The sequence below is a fragment of the Talpa europaea genome (genome assembly GCF_964194135.1).
Source record: "Talpa europaea genome assembly, chromosome: 11".
NCBI lineage: Eukaryota > Metazoa > Chordata > Mammalia > Eulipotyphla > Talpidae > Talpa > Talpa europaea.
Window position 1 is genome coordinate 23,114,802 of NC_140078.1, and position 22,986 is coordinate 23,137,787.

Here is a 22,986-nt window from a genome sequence, read left to right on the forward strand (position 1 = left end):
TCACGCTACAAAGGATAGAAGGGCCAGGCCATGGGCTCCCTGTGCTCAGCAGGGTAAGGATCCATCTTCTCCCAATTCCAGTGCCTCTTATTGACACACTGGCAAGAAACTGTCTCCTGTCACAATCAGTTTGTTGGGGCAGATAGCAAAGACCCACACAATTTCCAGGGAAGGGCACGCAGATTACACCTTTTGATGGGAAGTGTATCAAAGAATTTGTAGGCTTATCTTTAAAGGACCGCAATTACAGAAAAGCAGAGAGTGGTTAATGGTATGGCGGAGAACATGCAGAGGATTCTGGGACCTCAGAGGATGACTGCTCTCTAATCTAAGGAAATGTGTGTGTGGTTGATCAGGGAAGGCTTCCTGGAGGTGGAGGCAAAACAAAGCTCACAAAGTGAAGGAGTCCTCTTGGGATCCCTATGAAATTAGCACAGTCCCTACTATCAATTCAGTTTTTCCAAGTGAAACTTTCCTATCTTTATCTACAATAAATATATGTCCCTAGAACTAGCCCCAAGAAAATAGAAAATTTAAAAACCAACAAGCAAAATTATATTCCTGCCCATGACAATCCCTGCTAACTCCCTTGTTAGAAATTTTCCAAATAGGTAAATTTGGGACTAGAACAAAGAAGTAGAAGTGGTGCCATTGGAAATAGATGGCCCCAAACCCCATCACCCTGTGACCATCTTTGTGTATCAAAAAATTGATACACTTATTTCTGCAGCCTTGGGTTAAATGCACAGTAGCGGCTTGTGCCAAGGCCCTCTGGCTGGTCACTTTGCCCTGGGCCCCACTTCTGTGTCTGAATTTCACACAGTTCAGCAAGGAACTTCTTGGCCACGACACATTTGCATGTAGACTAAATGATGTAACTAGTGTCAACTTCCAGAAGCAGAATTGCTGTTTCACCAGCCATGCAGATATTTAAATAATTGCCAATGTGGCTTCCAGAAAATTTAACCACCAGCAAGGTTTGAGAAAACCTCTCTTCCTGAAGAGGGGAGAGTAGGAGCAGGGGGACCATTGCTTTAAAAAAAAAAAAAAAAAAAACAGTCGGGGAGAAAGAGGAAAGAATGTGCATAGTCCTGGAGCTGTTTTGCCTCCTAGCTCTACCACGTGCTGGGGGTGATCTTGAGGGAGTGACTTGGCCTCCCTGAGCCTGGCTCTTAGCCTACAGCCAGGCCTTCCTAGCAAAGAGAGAGGGGTGTTTCTGGGAAGGTGGCTGGAGATTGTTGCCTGGAGCTAGGCCAACCCAGGGCAGTGATACAGGTCTCTAAGTGTGACCCATGACTCCAGCATGTCGCAAACACCTGCTCTGCACCTCCCATTTCCGTTTCAGGAGCATCCCCTCACCCCTGTGGCTTCCTCTACTTAAGGGAGCTGGGCCCAGCACAGCTGTGACAGTCCGGCCGCCTCACTGAGTAGCCAGGATGGGGGTGTCAGCTGGATCCCTGCAGTCCCTGCTGCTGGCAGCACTGCTCACATGCACCCCCGGAGCCCTGGCTGCCAGCCCTGGCCTGGCCGCCCGGATCACTGACAAGGGCCTGGAGTACGGTGAGGAGCCGTGGCTGCTGTTGGACTTGGCTGACCTTCGTGGCACAGACCGCTCTGGCTTCAGCGGAGGGGCACAGGCGGGGCACGCTCCCTCTGGGTGGTATGACCAGCCTCAGGGTCAGGCAGCCCCGGGTCGGATTCTGGCCCGGGGTCACCTAAGCACTGAGTGACTCGGACACATTGTTTGTCCCCACTGAGCTCCCGCTAGCAAACAGAGGGAAGGGTTTGGGTGCCAGTGATTGGTTTGGGACATAATTCCAGGAATGAGAGGGATTCTGGGGGTGAGCGGGAATGTGAGCGGGGGAGGGAGGGCAGCCAGGAGAGGTACCTTATTAAACCAGCTACTGCCCCCCGCGTGACTGGAACAATTTCGCTGGAACATTTTTGGTAACGTTAGAAAACATGTGCTTTAAAACCAGAAGTCAGGATGATGGTTACCTCCAGAGGCAGGGACCAAACTCGAAAGGCAGAAGGGAAGCTTTAGCACTGGAAATGTGTTCTCGGTGGGTGTATGGACAAACACCCTCTCTCCTTACATGGGTGTGGACATTTAAGACCAAGAATTACTCATCTAGCAATGCCTTGAAGATTAGTGCCCTTCAGCTACTCTTTGTAAGTCATCCTCAACTTAAAAGAATGGACTAGTGATAAGTAGTAAGATTATTTTTTTTCAGCTGGTGAAACAAAACCTTATCATTAATCTTTCCGAGGGGCCAGGGAGCCGAGGTATTTATACACCACAGCCATTGATCCAGGGCTGTGCCTCACATTTGTGGAGCTTCCATTGCCTTATCAGTTAAATGGGGGTGATAACGTCCCTTCTGGCAGCATTGTTGGGAGCCCAGACTGGCGAAGGGCAGAGCAAGGAAAATTAGAGAAGGCTTCTTGGAGGAGGTAGAAAAGATAAGCGGGAGGTAGCCAGAGACAAGGGACAGCATTCTGACACCAGCATGTGCATGTATTAGAGGGAGGAGAGCAAGTTGAAAAGAGGTAGGAGGGGCGGCCAGTGATCTATGATCTCCTCTCTCTGAGGGCAGAATCCTGGATTCCTCACACTTCGGGATACACAGAGGACCTTGGTCAATGTTGTTTATATTGAAACCCTAAATCAAGCACAGTTTGCCTTCTGCTCCTTTCACCATAAGAATGTACCGTGTCTATTTAACTAGTCCCTTGGAGCTGAGTGTTTTGTCCCTTTCTATGACTCTCACAATGTAAGCTTTGCTTTGCTGTTGCAGGCATCGACCGAGTGCCTATTGTGTGCCAGGGCCTGAGCTCGGAGTCCTTTTTGCCTAACCAGTCCCCTTTTTGCTTTGCAATGATGTCCTTTCATCCTCATGCCTCCCCAGTGAGGAAAGTGTTGTTATGATTGCTATTTGACAGGTGGAGAACGTGAAGATGGTGAACTTGCTCAAGGTCACCAGCTAGAAAGATACCAACTCCAGGATCCTAAAATCCAACATCCAGTCCTAAAATCCCTGCAGCATTTTTGAAACAGGCTAGGTGCCAGGGAGGACAAGAAAGAGATCACCCACCCAGCACACAGCTGTCCTCCCTCGCGGAGCTGCTGACAAACGTTCTGTGTCCTCACCCCTAGGAAGGGCAGGAACACAGCAGAAGCACCGGAGAGGCAAAGAGGCTCCTGGCTGTTTCTCGACACCGGGTCTGCAAGAGGGGTCCCTGGGCTGTAACTGGAATTAGTGCTAAGAAGGAAGTCAACCTCTCCCTAGGGCCCGCAGAGGCACAAAGGACTTAGAGGGAGGGAGGTGGGCAGAGCAGGCTGACTCCCAGATTTTCCTGTCCACAGCGGCCAAAGAGGGGTTGGAGGCCCTGCAGAGCAAGCTGTACAAACTCATGCTGCCTGACTTCACGGGGGACTTCAAGATCAAATACATCGGCAAAGGCAACTATGAGTTTCGCAGGTGAGCGTCCCACTGCGGGGGCAGGAGCTGAAGTGGGAAGGAGAAAGAAAGAGTCTCAGAACTGAGTCAGGACCTCTCTGGGAAAGACAGTGGGGGAGTTCTTTGAAGCATTCAGGAGGAATCGGACTCTTCCATTCATGTGTGCAACAAATATTAGTCGAGATGTGCTAGCTGTGTGGCCTGAGTCTCCATTTCCCTGTGTGTAAGACCGGGGTGGCACAGCTGCCTCCTGGGGGGTAACCCAGGTTCTGGTCTAGTTGCCAAATGTAGTCCAGAGGGGAAGATAGAACTTAAACCTTAAATATAAGTATTCCACCGTCGGCGCTGAGGTTTGTCCATCTGGGGGAGTCAAAGAAGGCTTCCCAGAGGTGGTGGCATTTGAGCTGTCTTCGAAGGATTACTAGACAGGAACAGCTGACTCTAAAAGAGGCACGAAACACTAACTTGAGGGATGGGCAATGGAGGGAGGGCAGTGGAGCCCAGAGCAGCAAATATTTGAGCACCTACTATGTGCCAGACAAATAGAGTAGAACTTGATCAATTTCTTTCCCACTGACAGCTTCATAGTGTGTGTCATCTTAGATGTTAGCTGGCTGGGTGAAGGGCCTGCAAATAAAATGTGGTGCTGCTATAGGTTCTACTGCAAGTTCTACCCAGGAGGGAGAGATTTCTGGGCTCTGCTCTTGACTGGTGACTTCAGGCAAACCACCCCTTCCTAGAGGTTCTATCCCCCGCTCTGTAAAAAAGGAGCAAGAAAAATGCTGACCCTCAGTGCAAGGCCTAGCTGACATAACATGTAAAGTATTAAGCAAGGCCACGCAGGGCGCACAGCAGGCTCTCTGTAGGGAAGTAGCCAGACACCTGCCTGAAGCAGCCCCTGCTGGCTCATCTCCCTGAAGGGGGTGGCGGGGTGAGAGCAAGCTCCCTGCCTGTCTGGACACAGGTCATGCCTGACACTGCCCTCTGTGTGTCTCTCCCCAGTCTGCAAATCCACAGCTGTGAGCTGCGGGGTTCCTCTCTGAAACCCCTCCCTGGCCAGGGCCTGGCTTTCTCCGTCTCCAACTCCAACATCAGGGTGCAGGGCAGATGGAAGGCGCGCAAATCTTTCGTGTAAGTTGACTCTGCTCCCCAGCCCTTGGGCCCTTGACATTGCCCACACACAACATTCATCCTTCTTGGGCCCAGGTGTTACTAGCTCATCGGAAAGTCCCCATGGGGGACTGAAGGAGCCCATGTCCAGCGGTGAACTAGTGTCCACCTGGACACTGGTTTGGATGAGACTCTCCCCTCTCTTCCCGGGTGGAGTTGTGGGCCAGCTAGGTGAGATCACATTGCGTCTGCATCCCCCCAGCAGCAGACACCAAGTCAAGAATTCAAGTGCATGTACTTTATCTGGGAAATGCCCTAAGGAAATGTCCTTGGGAGTGTGGGGAAGGGAGGCAGGGAGTAAACTTGGCAGCCTTTTGGAGATAGCACACCTCTGAATTACCCCAGCTCAGCCCTGTTTGCTGTTGGTCAAGGGCAGCCCCCACCCCCCCACCCCGAGGTACTGACCCTCTAGCACTTTGAACTCTCCACTGACCTCTGACCTCTCCACTAACCCTGGTGGCTTAGTGTGCCTGGGCTACTGTATGAATATCACAGACTGGCAGCTTAAACAGCCCTCTGTGGGCATGTGCCTGGGTGTCTCTGTTTCTAATCCCCCCTGCTTTTGAGAATGCCAGTCAGATTGGACTCTGGCCCACCTCAGTGGCCTCATTTTTACATAATCAACTCTATAAAGGTCTGTCTCAAATATAACCACATTCTGAGGTTCTGGGGCTTCAGCTTTCACCATATGGTTTTGGGGGGAGGGGTGAGGACACAATTTAGCCCATAACAGAAGGGCAGATCAAGCTCTTCTGGATGACCAGCATTTAGACCTGTACTGTCCAATGCAGAAGCTTCGAGTCACATGTCTTTACTGAGTGTTTGAAAATACAAATCGAGAGCTGCTGTAAGTGTGAAACACTGCTTTTGAAGCTCTAGTTCAAAAAAGAACATGAGAATTCTCATTAATAAATGTTATGTTAATTACATTTGGAATGATACTGCCTTTTTGAATGTGATAGCAATGTCATTTTAAGATTAATGTATAGGGCCTCCCCTGGTGGTGCAGCGGTTGAGCACTGGGCTGTGAGGCTGCCCACAGCCTCTGCAGCACTGGTTCATTCCCTGGCCGCCGGCAAGGGTCCCACAAAAAAAAAAAAAAAAAGATAAATGTATATTTCTGTTGAGATGAAATTCACATAACATAAAACTAGCCATTTTCAAGTACACAATTCAGTGGCATTTAGTGCATTCACGATGTCATACAACCATGACCTCAATCTAGTTCCAAATCATCTTACCCCAAGAGATCACTCCAGACCCACAAAGCAGTCACCCCCACCTTCGTCTTCCCCCAACCTGGCAGCCATCAACTGTATATGTCAGGTCCCTAAGGATTTACCCATTTGGGCTATTTCATATTGGTGTAATCGTCTGCTGTGTGCCATGTTAGGTGCCTACTTTCCCTTAGCATAATATTTTTGAGTTTTACCTGCATTCTGGCATGGGCAGTACTTCCTTCTGTTGGATGAGTCATATCTCACAGTGCAGCTAGACACCCTTGGCCACATTCCTTTTAACAGTCATAGATCTGAGATGCCCGTGACTTACTGAACCTACCCTTACTCGTTGACATTTAAGTGGTTTCCTTCTTTTTTTGCTACTCCCCATCATGCCTGAGTGAACTGCCACACACATACACCTTGGGAGGAGGAGCCACAGAGTAAAGTCATGAAGTCAAATTACTGGGTCAAAGATATATGGATAGACACCCCCTGCATCTGGCACTTCAGGCATGCTCTACCCCTACCATGTGTGGGGCTGCTTGATCTTCACAAACAATGGGCATTAATACTCAAAAGTCTTACCCACCTGGGTCTCCCTGATGGCACAAGTGGTTAAGACGTAACCTATGAAGCTAGCCACAGCCACTGCAGCACAAGTTCGATCCCCAGCCAGGGAGCTATCCACATGGCTCAGCAGACCTCTCATGACTCACCTGCTGCTCCCCTCAGCAGTGTATTTAAGTCAATTCGCCTGTTCTGCTCCCCACTCTATCTCTGGTGAATCCTCTCACCCTCCCATGCCTCTGGCCTCAACCCCAGTTCTTGTATTCATAAATAAATAAATCTTTTTTTAAAAAAAAGTTTTACCCACCTGATAGGGGAAAACTGGCATCATTATTATTTTCATTTTTAATAACTTTTCACGTGCTTATTTGCAATTAAGCTTCCCCCTCATATCTTCGATCTCCCCTTTTTCCTGTTGGGTTGTCTTCTCCTTTCTGCACTAATGGCTTGTCTTTGTGTATTAAGGAAATTAGCTCATATTTTACCTCACTTGGTAAGGAAATTAGCTCTTTGGCTTGTGATGCAATTCTATTATTTACTTTGCCTATGGCACAGTTTTGGTCACTGAAGTTTTCATTTTCTCTGTTGGCAAGGTTATTAGTCATTTCCCGATGACTTCTGAGATTTGGATCCTGCCTGGAAAGGCCTTTGTGTATCTCTGACCACAAACCCAGTCTTGCTTCTTGATCTTTAGTATCTTATTTGTATTAAGTCTTTCCATTGTCATATTTGTAATAATTTTTCATGATTTAAGTTTTTGTGTCAGTTCCACTCATTTTAGGGGTAAGAACTAAACTTTATATTTTCCACCGAAATGGTGACTGACCTTGGTCGAGGAATCAACTGTTATTTGTTTTATCTCCTCCAGGAGACTACAAGGGTCCTTTGATTTGCAGGTCAAAGGCATCTCCATTTCCTTCAACCTTCTCTTGGGCAGCGATTCTTCTGGGAGACCCACGGTCACTGCCTCCAGCTGCAGCAGCCACATCAGGGATGTGGATGTGCGTGTGTCAGGAGACGTGAGGTAGGCCACCACGGGACACTGCCAACTTGACCCTCCCACATCCAGTCCAAGGCCTGGCCTCTGATTAGCGCAAGACCAAGATACGATGCCCTGGCACATCAAGGGCACTTGGAGGTCATCCTTTGGGGAACACAGCTGAGATGAATGGGTGTGATTTGAGCCAGGGGTATTGGTGTGTCATTTCCACCAAAAAAAACAAACTTTAGGGGACCATCAGCAGATGAATGAAATTTGGCCATTGGAGAAATATAAAGGTTTTTGGCCAAAGGAGAGTTTAGGGAAATATATACAAACCCCGGGGCAAGTCCTTTTGGGTCTCAGTTTCCATATATAGAAAGATGTGGATTCCTAGGCCCCTCCCCCAAATCTACTGAATTTATTTGGGGTACAGCAGGAACTGAGATGCCAGGTGTCTGAATCAGTGAGTGAGCTAGGAACTGGGTCTCCACATTTTTGTTTCATCTGGGCCTCTGGGACATAGCAGAGCACCAGGCTGGGTGGGATGGGCTCCCTTGGGGGTTGGACTGTCCAGAGGCCAGGGCCTGGCTTTCCTTGCTGCCCCTGCATTAGAGCCACACAGCTGACCATCCACTGTTCCCTCTCCCCAGCTGGCTACTGAATCTCTTCCACAACCAGATCGAATCCAAGTTCCGACGAGTACTGGAGAGCAAGGTAAGAATGGCTGAGCTGCTGGTGTCCACTGAGCCTCTTAAGGGCCAGGGAAAATCCCTGGGGCCTTTCACTGACCTCTGGATCAGGACAGTGGTGGGATCTGACAGAGGCCTACTTGGGCCCTTAAAGGACAGTGATTTATCTAAGGTCACAGAGCAGGTATGTGGCAAAGCTGGGGGGCAAAACGTGGGCAAAACGTGAGTCTGTCCAGTTAGGAAGAGAATGGGTGAACTCTCAGCAAAGAGTAAAATATCCCTCTGCTTGGCTTTATCACTGCGGAACCCCCCAACACCCACCCCTGCCCCACTGCCCTGCATCCCACAGTGGTCAAACAAGACAGCAGCCCTCAGTGTCTGCAGAGACAAGCGACAAACTTCGAGAGCATGTCAACCAGGTGGGAGCTCTGCTTCCCACCAGAAATTATTGGAACTTGCTAGATGTTGGAATCTGACAGAGTTTTAATCTTTTACCCATGTTAGACTTCAGTTTCCCAAACACTTCACCCCAAAACCCCACCCTGAGATGTCACAAACCAGGAAGTGTCTGTAGCAATGACTGTGCTGGGGAAAGTGGGAAGTACTGAAGGAGGAATGTGGGGTCACACAAACAGACAGACACACACCACCTGCTCCTGGGCCTACCTCCAGTTTAGCTTTGGGTGCCTCCTTGTGGTTGAGCTGGGAATAGCAGGCAGATCTCACAGTGGATGTTAGAAGCTGCACTTGTAACATACACAGTAGAGCTCCCCAGAGAGGTAGGATGCGGTCATGGTTAAGGGTGCAGAGGGTGAGTCTGTTCTCTGTTCTGGGGTCCTAAGGTCTAGGGGAGCTTGGGAAATAGGCCAACCTCTTTCTCAAGCACCCCTTGCCGTGCCTTTCCGAGTGGGACATAATATTCTTCAGCGGGGTGGATTTATGCTTCCCTGTTGATGATAGAGATAAAAATGATTAACAATATTCTCTAACAATAGTAATATATTAAAATTAATTTGAATATAGTAATTATCACTGGTAATAAATTGCCGATGATATCATCATGGCTTTGGTAAATTAATGTAATTAATGTTATACAGAATATATTATTGTGTAACTATTCTTCCTGGAAATAATAATGGCGACTATTTGTTGTGCCTGCAGTCTGGCCGAGAATAATGTGCTAAGCACTTTCCACACACGGTGCCCTTGAATCTCCACCTCTAACTCTCAAGGAGGAACCGCTTTCCCCATCTAACAGAGGAGGCTCTCAGAGGGGCCCACTCAACCAGCAGTTGTCTTGCTGGGAGGGGCTGGGTCAGGATTTGAACCCCCTCAATCGTGGGGCAACCTGTACCAAGGCCTTATGAAAGCTGGGTGATTTGGGAAGGTGAGGAGCTGAACTCCCATCCTTAGGAGTCCTCGGAAGTCTCCCTCCCACGGAAACTAAGTACCTGGTACAGGACCTTTCTAATTCCCCACGCAGGGTGGGGTGTGGTACCTGAGCAACAGGACAAATAAGAATGTTAGCACTGACTGGGTGCTTGCTCTCACCCCCAAAACACCCTGGGAAGCACTGGGCCTTTTTACTGTGTATCCTGTGCATAAGGACTCAAAATTAGAAAGATTAGGTGAAGGTTACTCAGCCAGTAGGGAGAGGATAGAATACCAGGTTTAATTGACACCCTCTGCACCCTTAACCACCACGACTGCATCTTACCTCTTTGGGAAGCTCTACTGTGTCTGGGGCTGAGGCACCTGAGAGCATCCCTTCCCCACTCACTCGTGTCCCCTGTGGGGTGGGCATCCAGGCGTGGGTCGCTGGGTTGATGTGCTAGGCCATGGTCTGCAGGAAAAAACAAGTTTCCTGGTTCCCTTGAAACCGATCACGGACGTTCCTCACCACGCTTTTCTTCACCTTGGAGCAGCTCCTCCACTCCCAACCTCCCCTCCTGGAAACTGAGGACAGCTGCAGCAGGGGTTATCCTGCCCCGCCCCCTGCCCAGCTTTTCCCCACAATCTTGTGGCTGATTTATGCCTTGCCCTTAAAATGTCTTCAAGGGAGCCCTCTGTGACCCCCAGACTAAGCTGGGATCCCCCATGCTCCTGGAGCCCCTCAACATGTCCCCTTCCCTCATAGCACATGTAGATCTGTTAGCACAACAGGTGGTAGCTGGTTAATTGAAGAAACGTGTTTTAAATGAGAAAGCTTTCCTATACATGAACAAAGAAAATATTTACATGTGAGGAAATGTAAATTCATTTGCCATCTTTTGATGTCGGGCCCAGATCTGTTGTTTGAAAACAGCCTCTCTATTGGCACTGATGTCTTTCTTGCATAAAACATCGATCTGCAACAAATCCCAGCACAGATTCCTTGAACCACAAGGAGACTCAAAAGACATTTGCGAAGCCATCCGAGAACAGCTTCCTTCTACGTTTTTATTTTTTTCCCTCCTAAGCTTTTCTTGTCCATTCCAAATTTAACAGCATTTTTCTTGAAGCAACTCACCTTTCCAAAGCACTCACTTCTCTTAGGTTTTCATAGAAACAACTCTGTGCTCATTCATAATTCATTGGTTTGCGTAAGCAATGATTTGGGTAGTTACAACAGTGAGTAGAGGACACACGTTTGAGAAGACAATATTTTCTTTTCTGGAGAAGCTTGCAACTCACATGGTGGCAACCCATTCTGTGGGCCTACTGTGTGTTGTAGCCTCAAGAGCATTCACTCATCCATGGGCATCCAGGGAAAACACTGGTCAACCCAGCCCACCTGTGCAGCAATGACATTTAAAAAGCAAACTGCATGAACTCATACACTCACTTGGATGGCTGCTTCCATTTTCTGCCTAGTTCTGCTACTCAAAGCTACATTCCAGGGCCTCCCAGTGAAAAACATCTTTAATGATGGAGCTTCAGGCAATGAAGTTCCTTGAATCCCAATCAGGCTATGGAGGGGACTACCTAGCTCCATTGGCCAGCCTTAAGAATGAACTTGAAAGGTCCAGCTGGACCCTGTTGGGATCCACAGGGGAACCTATGTATTTTTTATTATCTCTGTTTCTTCAGTAGCTGGCACATGATAAGCACTGTAAATATCTGTGGGATCGATAAAAATGAGCAGATATATGAAATAATGTGACTAAAGCAATGAGCACAGGGTCAGACCAAAGCCCAGGCGCTCAGACAGCCTTCCTTTTCCCTTTTTTTTATTTTCCAGATTTGTGAATTGATCCAGAAATCAGTGACCTCTGACCTACAGCCTTATCTCCAGACTCTGCCAGGTACAGCATCCCATCCATTTCTGGGACAGTTTACTTTTCTTCCTAAAAGTATATGCATAGGGCCTCCCCAGTGGCACAGCGGTTGAGCGCTGGGTTGCAAAGCTTCCTGCAGCCTCTGCAGCGCGGGTTTGATCCCCTGCCACCGGGCGAGGGTCCCACGTGGCGCGCAGACCTCTCCTGCCGCCTGCTGCTCCCCTCAGCAGTGTATTTCGTCAGTCTGTCTGTTCTGCTCCCTGCTCTGGCTCTGGTGAATTCTCTCACACTCCCGCACTTCTAACTGTACCCAGTGCTTGTATAAATAAATAAATAAATAAATAAATAAATAAATAAATAAATAAATATTTTTTTTAAAAAAAAAAGGTATATGCATACCTCATAAAACACTAAATGGAACAATGTGTAGAGAGTGAAAATAGAGTCCTCTTTTCTCCTCAAATTTTCTTCCAAGAGGTAAACTGTTTGGAGTCCATTCTTTTCTATTTTTCTTTGCATGTGCAAATATAAATATAAACATAATAAGCATGCAGGTATACATTCCTAAATGTAGCCCTTTGTTCATGAATATATGTATATGCATAATTATGAAAATATCTGAGTCTACACATAATATATACATTGTTCTTTTATAACTTGCATACTTGGAAATCAGCACATATTTTCTTTTTTAATCTTAAAAAGTTGAATTTTATTTTATCCAGCTTGTATGTAGATATAATCTACATACAACATTTTGTAAGTTTAAAGTGCAATATGCTAATTGGACACAATTAGCAATGTGATTACCATTGTAACCTTAGCTAACACCTCCACCTCCTCATATAATTACCACTTCTTTTCTGAGAGCATTTAAGATGTACTCTCCTAGCAACATTCAAATGCATAGTATAGCGCTGTCAACTATGTTCACAATGCTGTGTATTACATCCCCAGAATTGATTCATTTTCTAACTGGAAGTTCATATACTTTGACCAATATTTCCCCATTTACTCCACACCCCAGCTCCTGTTACTGCCATTCTAATCTCTGCTTTTTTTTTTTTTAAGATTTATTTTTTTATTTATACAAGAGCTAGGGTACAGGCCAGAAGCACAGGAGGGTGAGAGGATTCACCAGAGTGGGGAGTAGAATAGGCAGACTGATGGAAATACACTGCTGAGTAGAGCAACAGATGCGACAGGAGAGGTCTGCCATGCCATGTGGGAATCAATCTGGCCAGCCGGGAATCGAACCCGTGCTGTAGAGGCTGCTGGACAGCTTCACAGCGCTGTGCTCAACCCCTTGCGCCACGGGGGAGGCCTCTAATCTCTGCTTTTACAAGTTAGCTTTCTAAGATTCATTATGCTCATAATGTAAATAATCACCATATTGTTTTTCTCTGTCTGACTTCTTTCACTTAGCATAGTATCCTCGAGTTCCATTCATGTTGTCACATACAGCAGGGTCTCCTGCTTTCTCAAGACTGAATATTATTTTGTTACACACACATGTATGATGTATATACATGTACACACACACTTTCTTGGACACACAGTCCATCTGTTGACTGGCTCCAATTGTTTCCACACCTTGACTATTTTTAATGACAGTGCCATACTCTCTTGATTACTATTGCTTTGTGGTAGGATTTGAAGTCATAAAATATGATGCCACCAGTTTTATTTTTCTTCTCAAATTGCTCTAGTCATTCAGGATTTTTGTGGTTCCCTACAAATTTTAGGATTGTTTTTTCTGCTTCTTTTGAGAAATACCATTGGAGTTTTTATAAAAACTGCATTGAATCTATAGATGAGATTGAGTAGTATGGACATTTTAGTGATATTGATTCAGTCAATGAACACAAGATACTTTTTCCATCTGTTTGTGCCTTCTTCAATTTCTTTTATCAGTCATAGTTTTCAATGCATAAATATTTCACCTCCTTGGCTCAGTCTTTTATTGTTTTTGATGCTACTGTAAATGGGATTCTTTTCTTTCCTTTTTAGATATTTCATTGTTAGTGTATAAACACAACTAATCTCTGTATGCTGATTTTGTGTCCTGCAACTTTACTGAATTTGTTGATGATACATTGCAACAATTCCTTGGGATGTGGGTCACCCCTTCTCTCTATTGCCTAGCTCCTAATTCTGCCTTCTCCTGGTCCACAGTCTCAGCAAAGATTGACAGTTTCATCAGTATTGATTACAGTTTAATGGAGGCACCAAGGGCAACATCCCAATCACTGGACTTGATGCTTAAGGTAAGGGACCTGGGATATGGCCTGGGGTGGGTCCAACTCCAGTGTAGCCTTCCCTCGGGTTCATTCCTTTCCTGGAGCCTCCAGTGCACCTTGTCTGTCCTCATCTCCCCAGTGATGCCAGTTGTGTTGAAGGCCAGACAATGCCAACTGCGTTGAAGTCCAGACAATGTGGTGGGGACTGTTCCCAGAGCCAGCATATTCCCACAAGTGACTTCCAACTCTTAGGCCTTAAGACGTCCCCTCTTTCTATGTCCCCATCCTTTACCTTGCCCAGTACACAGGTGAAGTCTGTCAGAGCTGACCCTGGGTGATATAGAGGTCATATGATCCATATACCAAAGTTTAATGCATTCAGGAGCTTTCCATGAAGGCATCTGGATAGACAACACTGATTCAAAGGAAAAAGACTTTAGTGATAGAGCTTCAGGCAATACCTAGAGCCAGGGTGCACCCACACACACACACCCATCAGGACTACCTTTCTCAGGTGTCTGGTCATGGGACAGACTGAAAAGTTCAAGTGGACCCTATTTCTCTCTTCAGGGTGAAATTTTTCACCGTGATCACCACTCCCGAGTTGCTCTCCTTCCTCCAGTTATGAACCTTCCTGAGGAACACAGCAGAATGATCTACTTTACCATCTCTAATTATGTCTTCAACACAGCCAGCCTGGTGTATCAAAAGGCAGGATACCTGACCTTCTCCATCACAGATGACTTGGTGAGGATGGTGGCAGAAGAGCACTTACAAATGACAAAAAAAAACTGTCTTTCCTTTCCTCTTTCCTTTCCATTTACATCAATGGGATAATAAATTATGATTAAGAAAAAAAAGATCAAGACCAGGAAAAATATAGGCACAGTTTCCCTTTTTACTTTGGCTTCTAGGAAGCTCAAAGTCAACGTTCTTTCTCCCTTATAACAAAGGAAGGCATTGTAGCTTGCTTCCGTATTCCATTCCCCCACCACACCCCTCAAGCTAGACTGAAAGATTTGGCGTGGTAAAGAAAAGAAGAGCCAGGCCAAGTTTCTCAAAGGTGGGGAAAATTTATAGCACCCCCCTGCCCCCCCCCCGCAAGATTCACTGGACCCCCCCATGGGGGTTAGAGAAGTGGTGCCCAATGATGGGGGGATAAGTCCTTTTATAGGGTGAGGAAATGTTAGGCAGGAAACTGGGTATGCGGAACTGAAGTTGGTTTTTTTTGGTGGTTTCTGGTTGACACTACCAGGTTCTGTTTGTGTCTGGTGGAGGCCTCTGGTTCCAGGAGCTGAGGCAAAGGTTGAATTCCCTCTGAGGTTTCAAGGCCCCTTCTTGTGCCAGTGGCCTCGGGCCCTCCCCAGGCCCCCTGCACCGACCTTACATAGACATGTTATTCTAATTCATATTTTGTCTTATTTTCATGGTTTTTAGACCTTTTAAAAATCTTTCTTTAAAAATATTTTAGTGAGTGGGCAGGATAAAAGATGCACTGAATAGAATAGAAAATACGTAGAATAGAAAATAAAAGTATAGCACGACTGTGAAGACACTGTGCCCACAAATTGATCTTTTTAATAGAAAATTTTTCTGGGAGCTCCCCTATAGACACAGTGAAAAGGGCACATGATTTTAGTGATGCGTGGTGAAAAGGAGGGACAAAGTCTTCCTACCATCTACCTCTAAAGCAACTCATGGAGGCTTTATATAATCGATACCAAATGTTATTATGGTCACATCATCAATATTTCTCCTGTTTCTTTAATATTTCTGGGTTTCAAAAGATTGTTTCTTCTTGGTCCTTGTAAAAGCTGAAGCCTCGTGAACAATACAAGGATGGTGCCAGGAACACAGGGCATGTACAGGCCAGTTTGCTCTCTTCATAAACCGGGAGCATCTGGTAGATGGATGGCATGGACTTTGTGTCCTTGGGATGACCTGTCACACATACATCGGCCAGTTTCTGCTATTATGTTTACTGCTGCTGTCCTCCTTTTAGTGGACACAATCTAGCAGCTGTGATTTACTAAGTGCTCACTGTGCTAGACCTCGTGCTAGATGGTGACCGGGTGAGTGGAGACTTTGCTTATCCCCATTTTAAAATGAAGAAGTTGAGACTCAGAGAGGTTAAGGGCCTGGCCCTAGACCACACAGCACAAAGCCAGCAGCCAAACCTGTGTCTGTGTGATGGCACATCTTACCCTCACCCTCGTGGACTCTCAAGGTGTTTCCTGCATGTTGCCTGCACCCCAAGGAGTGCAGCCAGCCCCTCAAAGACTCATGTTCTGGTGCAGGGCAGGCATCTGGATGGTCACTGCCATGGTGACCCAGGACATTTGAGAAGCTACAGGCTTGACCATTCCCCCTCACTCCACCTCTCTAGACCTTCACCTCCCCCAGAGCACCCTAAAACTTCTCTATGTCTCTTTGCTGCAGATTCCACCTGACTCTAACATCCGACTGACCACCAAGTCCTTCCGTTCCTTTGCCCCTCGGGTAAGACATCCCTCAGCCCTTGGTGGGTGCACACTGAGCCCTCTGGCTTTCAGGGACCTCTCTTTAAAACCTTTTGTTAACTTAACCAATGGTTTCAAGGCTGACAGTCCACCCCTAGTGAAGGCTGGGGTGCTGCTGGCTTTGGGGCTCCCTTCCCTTCAAAGCCTGGGTCTCGTGGGACCACAGAGACTGGTATTTTCAGTAGTGATATCTAAAAATTCCAAGGAATACCAACATGTCCCACAAAATGTACCCTAATCCATAAACCTAAGAGGGATGGAGGACATACTAGTGGCCAGGCCTATTCCTGGTGCTTTAAAAATATTTTGGCTGGACTTTCAAGGCGTAAAATAATGTGGCTTGGAAAGACCCATCCACTCCTGTCCCCCAACCACCCAGTTCTCAATCCAAATCTATGCATTTTGTCAGATTGTATGCAAATACCCGGTGAGAATGTGATCACCCCTCTACATGCCCTGGGCTATTGTTTTGCATATTTCTTTCATCTGACATCATGTCCTCATTCTCCCCCTCCCCCAGTTAGGCAGGCTGTACCCCAACATGAACTTGGAGCTCCAGGGAGCAGTAGCCTCTGCCCCATTACTGAACTTCAGCCCTGGGAATCTGTCCTTGTCCCCCGAGATAGAGATTGATGGCTTTGTGCTGTCGAACACTGGCCGGGTGCCTGTCTTCAAGCTTGGTGCGGTAAGATCCAAAGTCTTTGCAGATGCTGTTCCCTCTTTCTGCATACGTTTCCCCAGATCACCACCTAGCTAATACTTGTAGAGCTCACCTTCAATATCACTTCCTCAGAGAGAACTTTCTTGATTATACTTTCTTCTGGTCTACCTTAGGCCCTTACCATTTATTCTTGCAGCTCCCTATTATTTTTCTTTATAATATTTATAGTACAGATACTTATATAACTGTTATAGATTTATTTGTTCAATGTATGTATCTCTCTGTCACCCATTAGCTGAGTCTGGGCTACTGTGGGGGCATGTATAGGAGTCTTTGCTCTGCTCTAATCTAAGTCTGACCCCTGGAGACTACATTTCCCAGGCTGTCTTACACTGAGTTCCAGCTGGGTCAGTCCATGACAGACACTTAATGAGAATGGAGGGCAGGAGGAAGGAAAAAGCCAGAGTATTTTTTTCCTTTCTTGACCTTGGACAGAGATTCTAGCAGCGACTGTGTCTCCTCCCCAGTTGCCCCCACACTCCCAGTTCCTCTCTCTGTTCTGCAGTCCTGGGTAGAAGTGGCTTGCTGTCTCTGCTGATGCCTGAGTTGCCTCTCCAATTCTTTTTTGGCTTTTCAGCAATGTGTCATTTTTGTAAACAAATCCCCTGCTTTAAATTGCCTCTGCATTAAATATTGAGAGTGGTTTCTCCTTTCTCAATGAACTCTATGTAAGGGATTCGGAGTCCCTTGGGGATACTTTTCACTGGATAGAGAACTTGGCTATCTTGTTTCAGGTTTCGAAGTCAACAAGACAAATCTCTGCAAGGGTAATTGGCCCTAGAAGTTGTATCTGCAATTTGATATTGTCATTATCACAATTGCTATCAATATATTTTAAAGTAAGACGACATCATTATTATCATCATATCATCATCATCATCACCAGGTCTGAATCTTGGCCCTGAAATAGCTAGAAACTCTCCCATTTAGAGATTGTCAGGGATAGGTACTCTTTACCTTCCTTGGTAATCTGTTCAAAGTTTAACTGCTGTCATAGTCAACAATTTCAAGAAAAAATGTTCAAGTTCAAACATTTATTGAGCACCTAAATGGGATTATTAGATTGCACCTTATGGGAATCTACAATCTAATAGCAAATTCCTGCATTGATTCATTGAGCCATTTGCTTAGCAGAGATAACCAGCCCTCATAGTCGCCCTTCCTGTACGTGATGACCTCCCTCACTTAGACCCTCTTCCTTCTTCTGGCATTTCCAGGCCACTAATATATCTGCCACATTGACCTTCAACACCAACAAGATCACTGCATCCCTAAAGCCAGAGCAGTAAGTGTGCCTCTTGCCCAGGGGCCAGGATGGGGGGATGGGGGACATTTGACTGGGCTTCTTAAGTCTCTGTAGCTGGAGCAGGGGAATGGTGAGATCTTCCTGTTAATGTTGGGGGGGGTGGGTGGGTCACAATTTGGGAAGGAAACTTAATTTTCATTCCAGTTGGTCCAATTCTTTTGCTTCACCAGCCCTGCCTCCACAAAATTTCTCCACCTAATCCCCCATTCCAAATTTCTAAGGAAAGTGCTAATAAGTGCTTTACTTTTAAATCTATGAATTTTAGACATCAGCTACATTAACTTCCTGAAATTATAGGTCAATTGAATTCTTTTACTTGACCGCTTTCCCTCTGCTAGTCTTCTCACTAGTACCGTATCATTGTTCTGGGCTGCTTGGTCATTTTTTTCACTCCCACCCTACCCCAGCCTTGAACCTGAGCCTTCTCAAGTAAGGGCCTCCCCTTTTCTGCTAATCCCCACATTAGCGAGGTTTCATATGAGCATAATGCCCATGTCTCTGAATCTTCTTTTGTTCATTATAGGATACATGTGGAACTGAAAGAATCTAAAGTTGGAGCATTCAATGTAAGTGTTTTTATTTATGAAATGATTAGGGTATTAATTAATTTAGAGTGTTTACTAAGCAAGGCTATGACACCTATAATAGAAAATAACAAAGAAGAAGAGCTTTTCTCTGCCACAGAGAACAACAGAAACTCTCAAGGACATGGAATAGGGCCAAGGAACAACTACATCCCAATACACAATAATAAATTATTAAATCATATACTGGACAGAATTCTTGAACTATAAGGAACAAGGCCAACTGAAAATGTCTTAAAGAATGTATAGGAATATAGAGAGCCTTATAACTAAAAACAATGAAAAAAACAAGGCTAAAGGCTTCAGGCATAGCTAGATCCAGAGGCTTGACTGGGTACTCTTTTCATCACTCCATTCTGCTATCATCTGCATTGGGTTCTCCAATTAGTAGAAAAACCTCCAGTTTCCTATAGTTTCATTTCACTTTTTACAGAGTAAAAAAACAATCCCTGTGCTAGCTCTCACTGGATTAATCTTAGTATTGCCCATTCATTAGCCAATCACTGGGGCCAGAAATTGGACAAGGTCAATTGATCAAGCATGGGTTTTGGCTACACTTCTGGAAACAGTATATTGGATTAGAAAAGGGGGTTCCCTGGAGGAAAATAGGGACTCTGATAGTAAAAACAAGCAGAATTACATAATGCACAGGCAAAATCAAGTGATTTCCACAAGGAGGAAAAGTGGTGAAATAGATGTCCCCACCTCCAATAAAGGAGGAAAAGAGATGGGAAAACTGATGTGGGCTGAAGCCATCAAGAGAAATCTCTGGAAAGAGGGAAGGTGGTGATGGCAGCTGTTTCTCACAGGTTGAAGGGAGATTGAAGATCTAACTAGCTGGAGTTATTTTTCTTTTACCATCCCACCGGAGCTGGGCTCTTCTGACCACCTTACCCCTGCCCTCCACTGCCCAGACTTTCCTTTAACTGCTTATGTAGTGGAAACAAAGCTATGATGTGCAGGGAGAGATACTGCCCTTAGAGACCCTGAAAGATGACTCCTTCCAGAGGAAGAAAGAATAAAGTGAATAATAACACACTTATACTGTATCTGTGTAGGGCATGTAAAAATGTTCCATAAAATAAAATATTCAGTTCACGTGGAAAGATTCAGAAAAAGTCATCCTATCAGGTGTTCAGAACATGGAATGTGAAAAACAAGACCTGTAAAATCAGATACCTCGGGATTCAAACCCTGATCCTGCTGCCCAGTTTCCAGCAAGTCATTTTCATTCTGTGGGCCTCACTTTTCTTATCTGTGAAATGGGAACATTATCCTCACCTCCCTATAAAGGCTGAATCCTAGATTTATGTAATGCTCTAAGCCCTATATGTGGAATACAGGGAGTGTTACAAGATATCTTTCATAAATTTTGTTTTGACTTAAAATTTTTGTAGCCCACAACTAATTTAGGAAAACATTCTCACTGTAAAAAAAAAAAAAGATAAATAACAGAAATAAGACTAAGTCAATCCTTGATGTTTTTCCTGGAGGAAACACCATGGAATGTAACTTTCCCAAATATTTCTATGTGTATATCAAAACAGTTTTATCTTACGAAAACAGTAGCATGATGTAGGTACCTATTGCATTTGCTTACGTCAAGCCTCTTATCACATCAGCACATAGAGAACCATCCCATCCCCAGAGTGGCATGGAGTTTATTGGGCGAGATGGCCCAGGTTACAGAGTGGGCGAGATGGCCCAGGTTACAGTGTACCTCTCCTGTTCTCCCCCAGGTGGAGCTGTTGGAGGCATTACTCAACTACTACATTCTCAACAACATTTACCCCAAGGTCAACGGTAAGAATCACTGTGGATTTTTCCAAGTCCAGAGTGACACCACTATTTGGTGGAAAGAGAGCTAGACTTGGAGTTGGGAAACGGGGTGCTTCTGCAGGCTGTGTGACCTTGGGTAAGTCACTTCACCTCTCTGAACTCCAGTGGCTTTTCTGTGAGATGGTAGTGACAATTAAATGGGAATGTACTGTGCATTGAGTTTGCAAAGAGGACTTTTCTTTGGTAAAATGTTACTAATAAATCTCTCTCAACCTACAGAGGTGTTGGCAAATGGTTTCCCACTCCCTCTGCTAAGCCACATTCAACTCTACGACCTTATTCTTCAGATCCGCAAGGTCAGTCGGTTCAGGGGGACTTTGAGCATTTGGGGAGAAGGTGGGCTAGCTTTCCAGATTTGGAGACCATAACTTAGTGGGTGGAACCAAGCCCAGCCTTGCCTGGGGTAGGATGCTCCCCAACATCCCAGACACCAGACACCATATGTCCTTCAGAAGTGGCCTCTCTGTGGGGGCAGGAGGTATGGACACAGCCTGTGCCACACTGCCTTCCACCCCCAGCCACGGGTGACTTCAAGACCACCTCATTTTGAAAAGACTGAAATCCTAGACTTACCAACAAGTCAGATTCTGAAAGCTATTTGAAAGCTTTTTAAAATTTTTTCCAAGTAATATAGCCATATAATAAAGGTTTTTGGAAAATATTCATAAACCCATTGCTCCAACATATCCATGGTTTGAACTTCATTGTACTTCCTTCCAGTCTTTTTTCCTCTAAGCATTTTTTTTAAAAAATGTTTGTTTTATTTGGATAATTGCACTGCTAGTACTTATACCTGTATTCTTTCTTTTCTTTTTAAACTTAGCATCACCCTTTAGCCTCATTCCCTTCTTGAAACCTAAGACTTCCTACTGTCTATAAGAATTATGTCTCACCCATCAGATGGACTATCATTTATGTAACTATTTCAATACCAAGGAATATGTCTGATTCTTCATTATTCTCTCCACTATTCTGACAAGCATATGATGGTCCATGTGTGCCCCCAGGTTCAGACTATCTTTTAGAAGAACATCTCTAAGGTGGGATGACTAAGTTGTGGGGCCTGTGAGATACTTTGTCCTGGCACATCACAGGCACCCCATAAATAACAGCCGCCAGCGAGTCTGCAGGGCAGCAGAATCTGCAGGAACACAAAACGTTGACCAACTGCTACATTTGAAAAGCAAATGCCCCAAGCCAGGGGCCCAGAGGTACTCAATACCCAAGTACTGCTGAGTCTTCACAGAAGACAGATCATTGCTCAAAGCCAAGACTAAGTGATAATTCACCCAGTTGGCCTGGTTTCTCCTCTATAAAATGGGGTGTAGCCTAAACCTCAATGGATTCTTTGAAAACTGGGTGCCAACTCTGAAAGCATCTAGCTCAGTTTCATGCATGGGAAGTAATTCAAAGATTTATTCTATTTTAGCATATTCTTTTGAATTTTGACATCAACTCTGTCCATTTGTTTGATCTCAAAGGCAGGGGATGGGCAGCATGGGAGAGCATTGGACTTTGCCTTGAGCTCAGAATTCCTGCCCCTCTGGGTGATGGGAACTGAAGAGATGGGAGAGTCAACCATAGCAGCTCACAGTTTTGTGTTATTTGCCAACGAAAGAAAATTTAGGTGACACAAAGGACATTTATGAGGCCTGCCAGGAAGCAGCAGCTTGGGAAATGACAGATTAATTGCTACCTTAGAGAATGTAGCTGGCAAAAGCTGTACTTTATGGAGACCTTGGGGAGAGAGGCACACAGGCGACTGATGCCCTGACCTGGTTTCTGGCTCAGCTCATGTTTCCCAAGACATGTGGCTCCCTTGAGATCCAAGGTGCATCTTGTGGAGTAGAGGGTGCTCTTTACTACCCTGTCCTGTCTGGTCTTTCCTAGGAATTCCTGTTCTTGGGTGCTAACGTCCAGTACATGAGTGTTTGAGAGCAAGGAACAAGAAGGACTTGGCAGCCACAGCGAGATCAGCGAGTTGCATTTCCAGATGTGCAGCATATCACAGATGTTGGGGGATGAAGATGTTCCTCCTCTGCCTGCCCTGCGCCCCTCTCCTGCTCTTCAGAACACTTGCCCACCCCCTCTGTGCCTCTGGGTTTACCTGCTCTACTGCAATGGACCGTCCTCCCCCACTGGCCTGTGATGTCTCTAAGGGAGGCACCATCTTGTTCTGTTCACATCTGACCCCCATGCCTAGCAGAGGATCCCCAATAAATTGTCGTTGATGTTACAGTGAAGGAACCACCTGCTACTCTAGCTGAACCTCTTTCTTTACTATACACCCTCTCCTGGCCTAAGGGGCTTGGGGATAGGCAGACCCATCTGTGGTCTCCAAGGCTCCAGCTGGACCACACACCCCTTCCCCGTGGGCCATGGGAACCTCTAAGAGAGAATTAGGAGTGGGGTGTGCTCCATGCACCCT

The 22,986-nt window shown here is 45.8% G+C and overlaps 1 protein-coding gene across 1 annotated transcript; it reads left to right on the plus strand.

The window, feature by feature from the left end:
• Positions 1-1,436: 1,436 nt before the first annotated feature.
• Positions 1,437-22,703, plus strand: LBP (lipopolysaccharide binding protein; the record flags this gene model as incomplete). Its single annotated transcript, XM_084247711.1, has 15 exons — positions 1,437-1,560; positions 3,368-3,482; positions 4,464-4,592; positions 7,290-7,445; positions 8,054-8,117; positions 11,313-11,376; positions 13,525-13,616; positions 14,160-14,336; positions 16,029-16,088; positions 16,629-16,793; positions 18,047-18,114; positions 18,659-18,701; positions 20,459-20,522; positions 20,778-20,854; positions 22,449-22,703. The coding sequence occupies 15 exons, from the start codon at positions 1,437-1,439 to the stop codon at positions 22,491-22,493; spliced, it is 1,443 nt and encodes a 480-aa protein (XP_084103837.1). The 3' UTR covers positions 22,494-22,703.
• Positions 22,704-22,986: the final 283 nt, after the last annotated feature.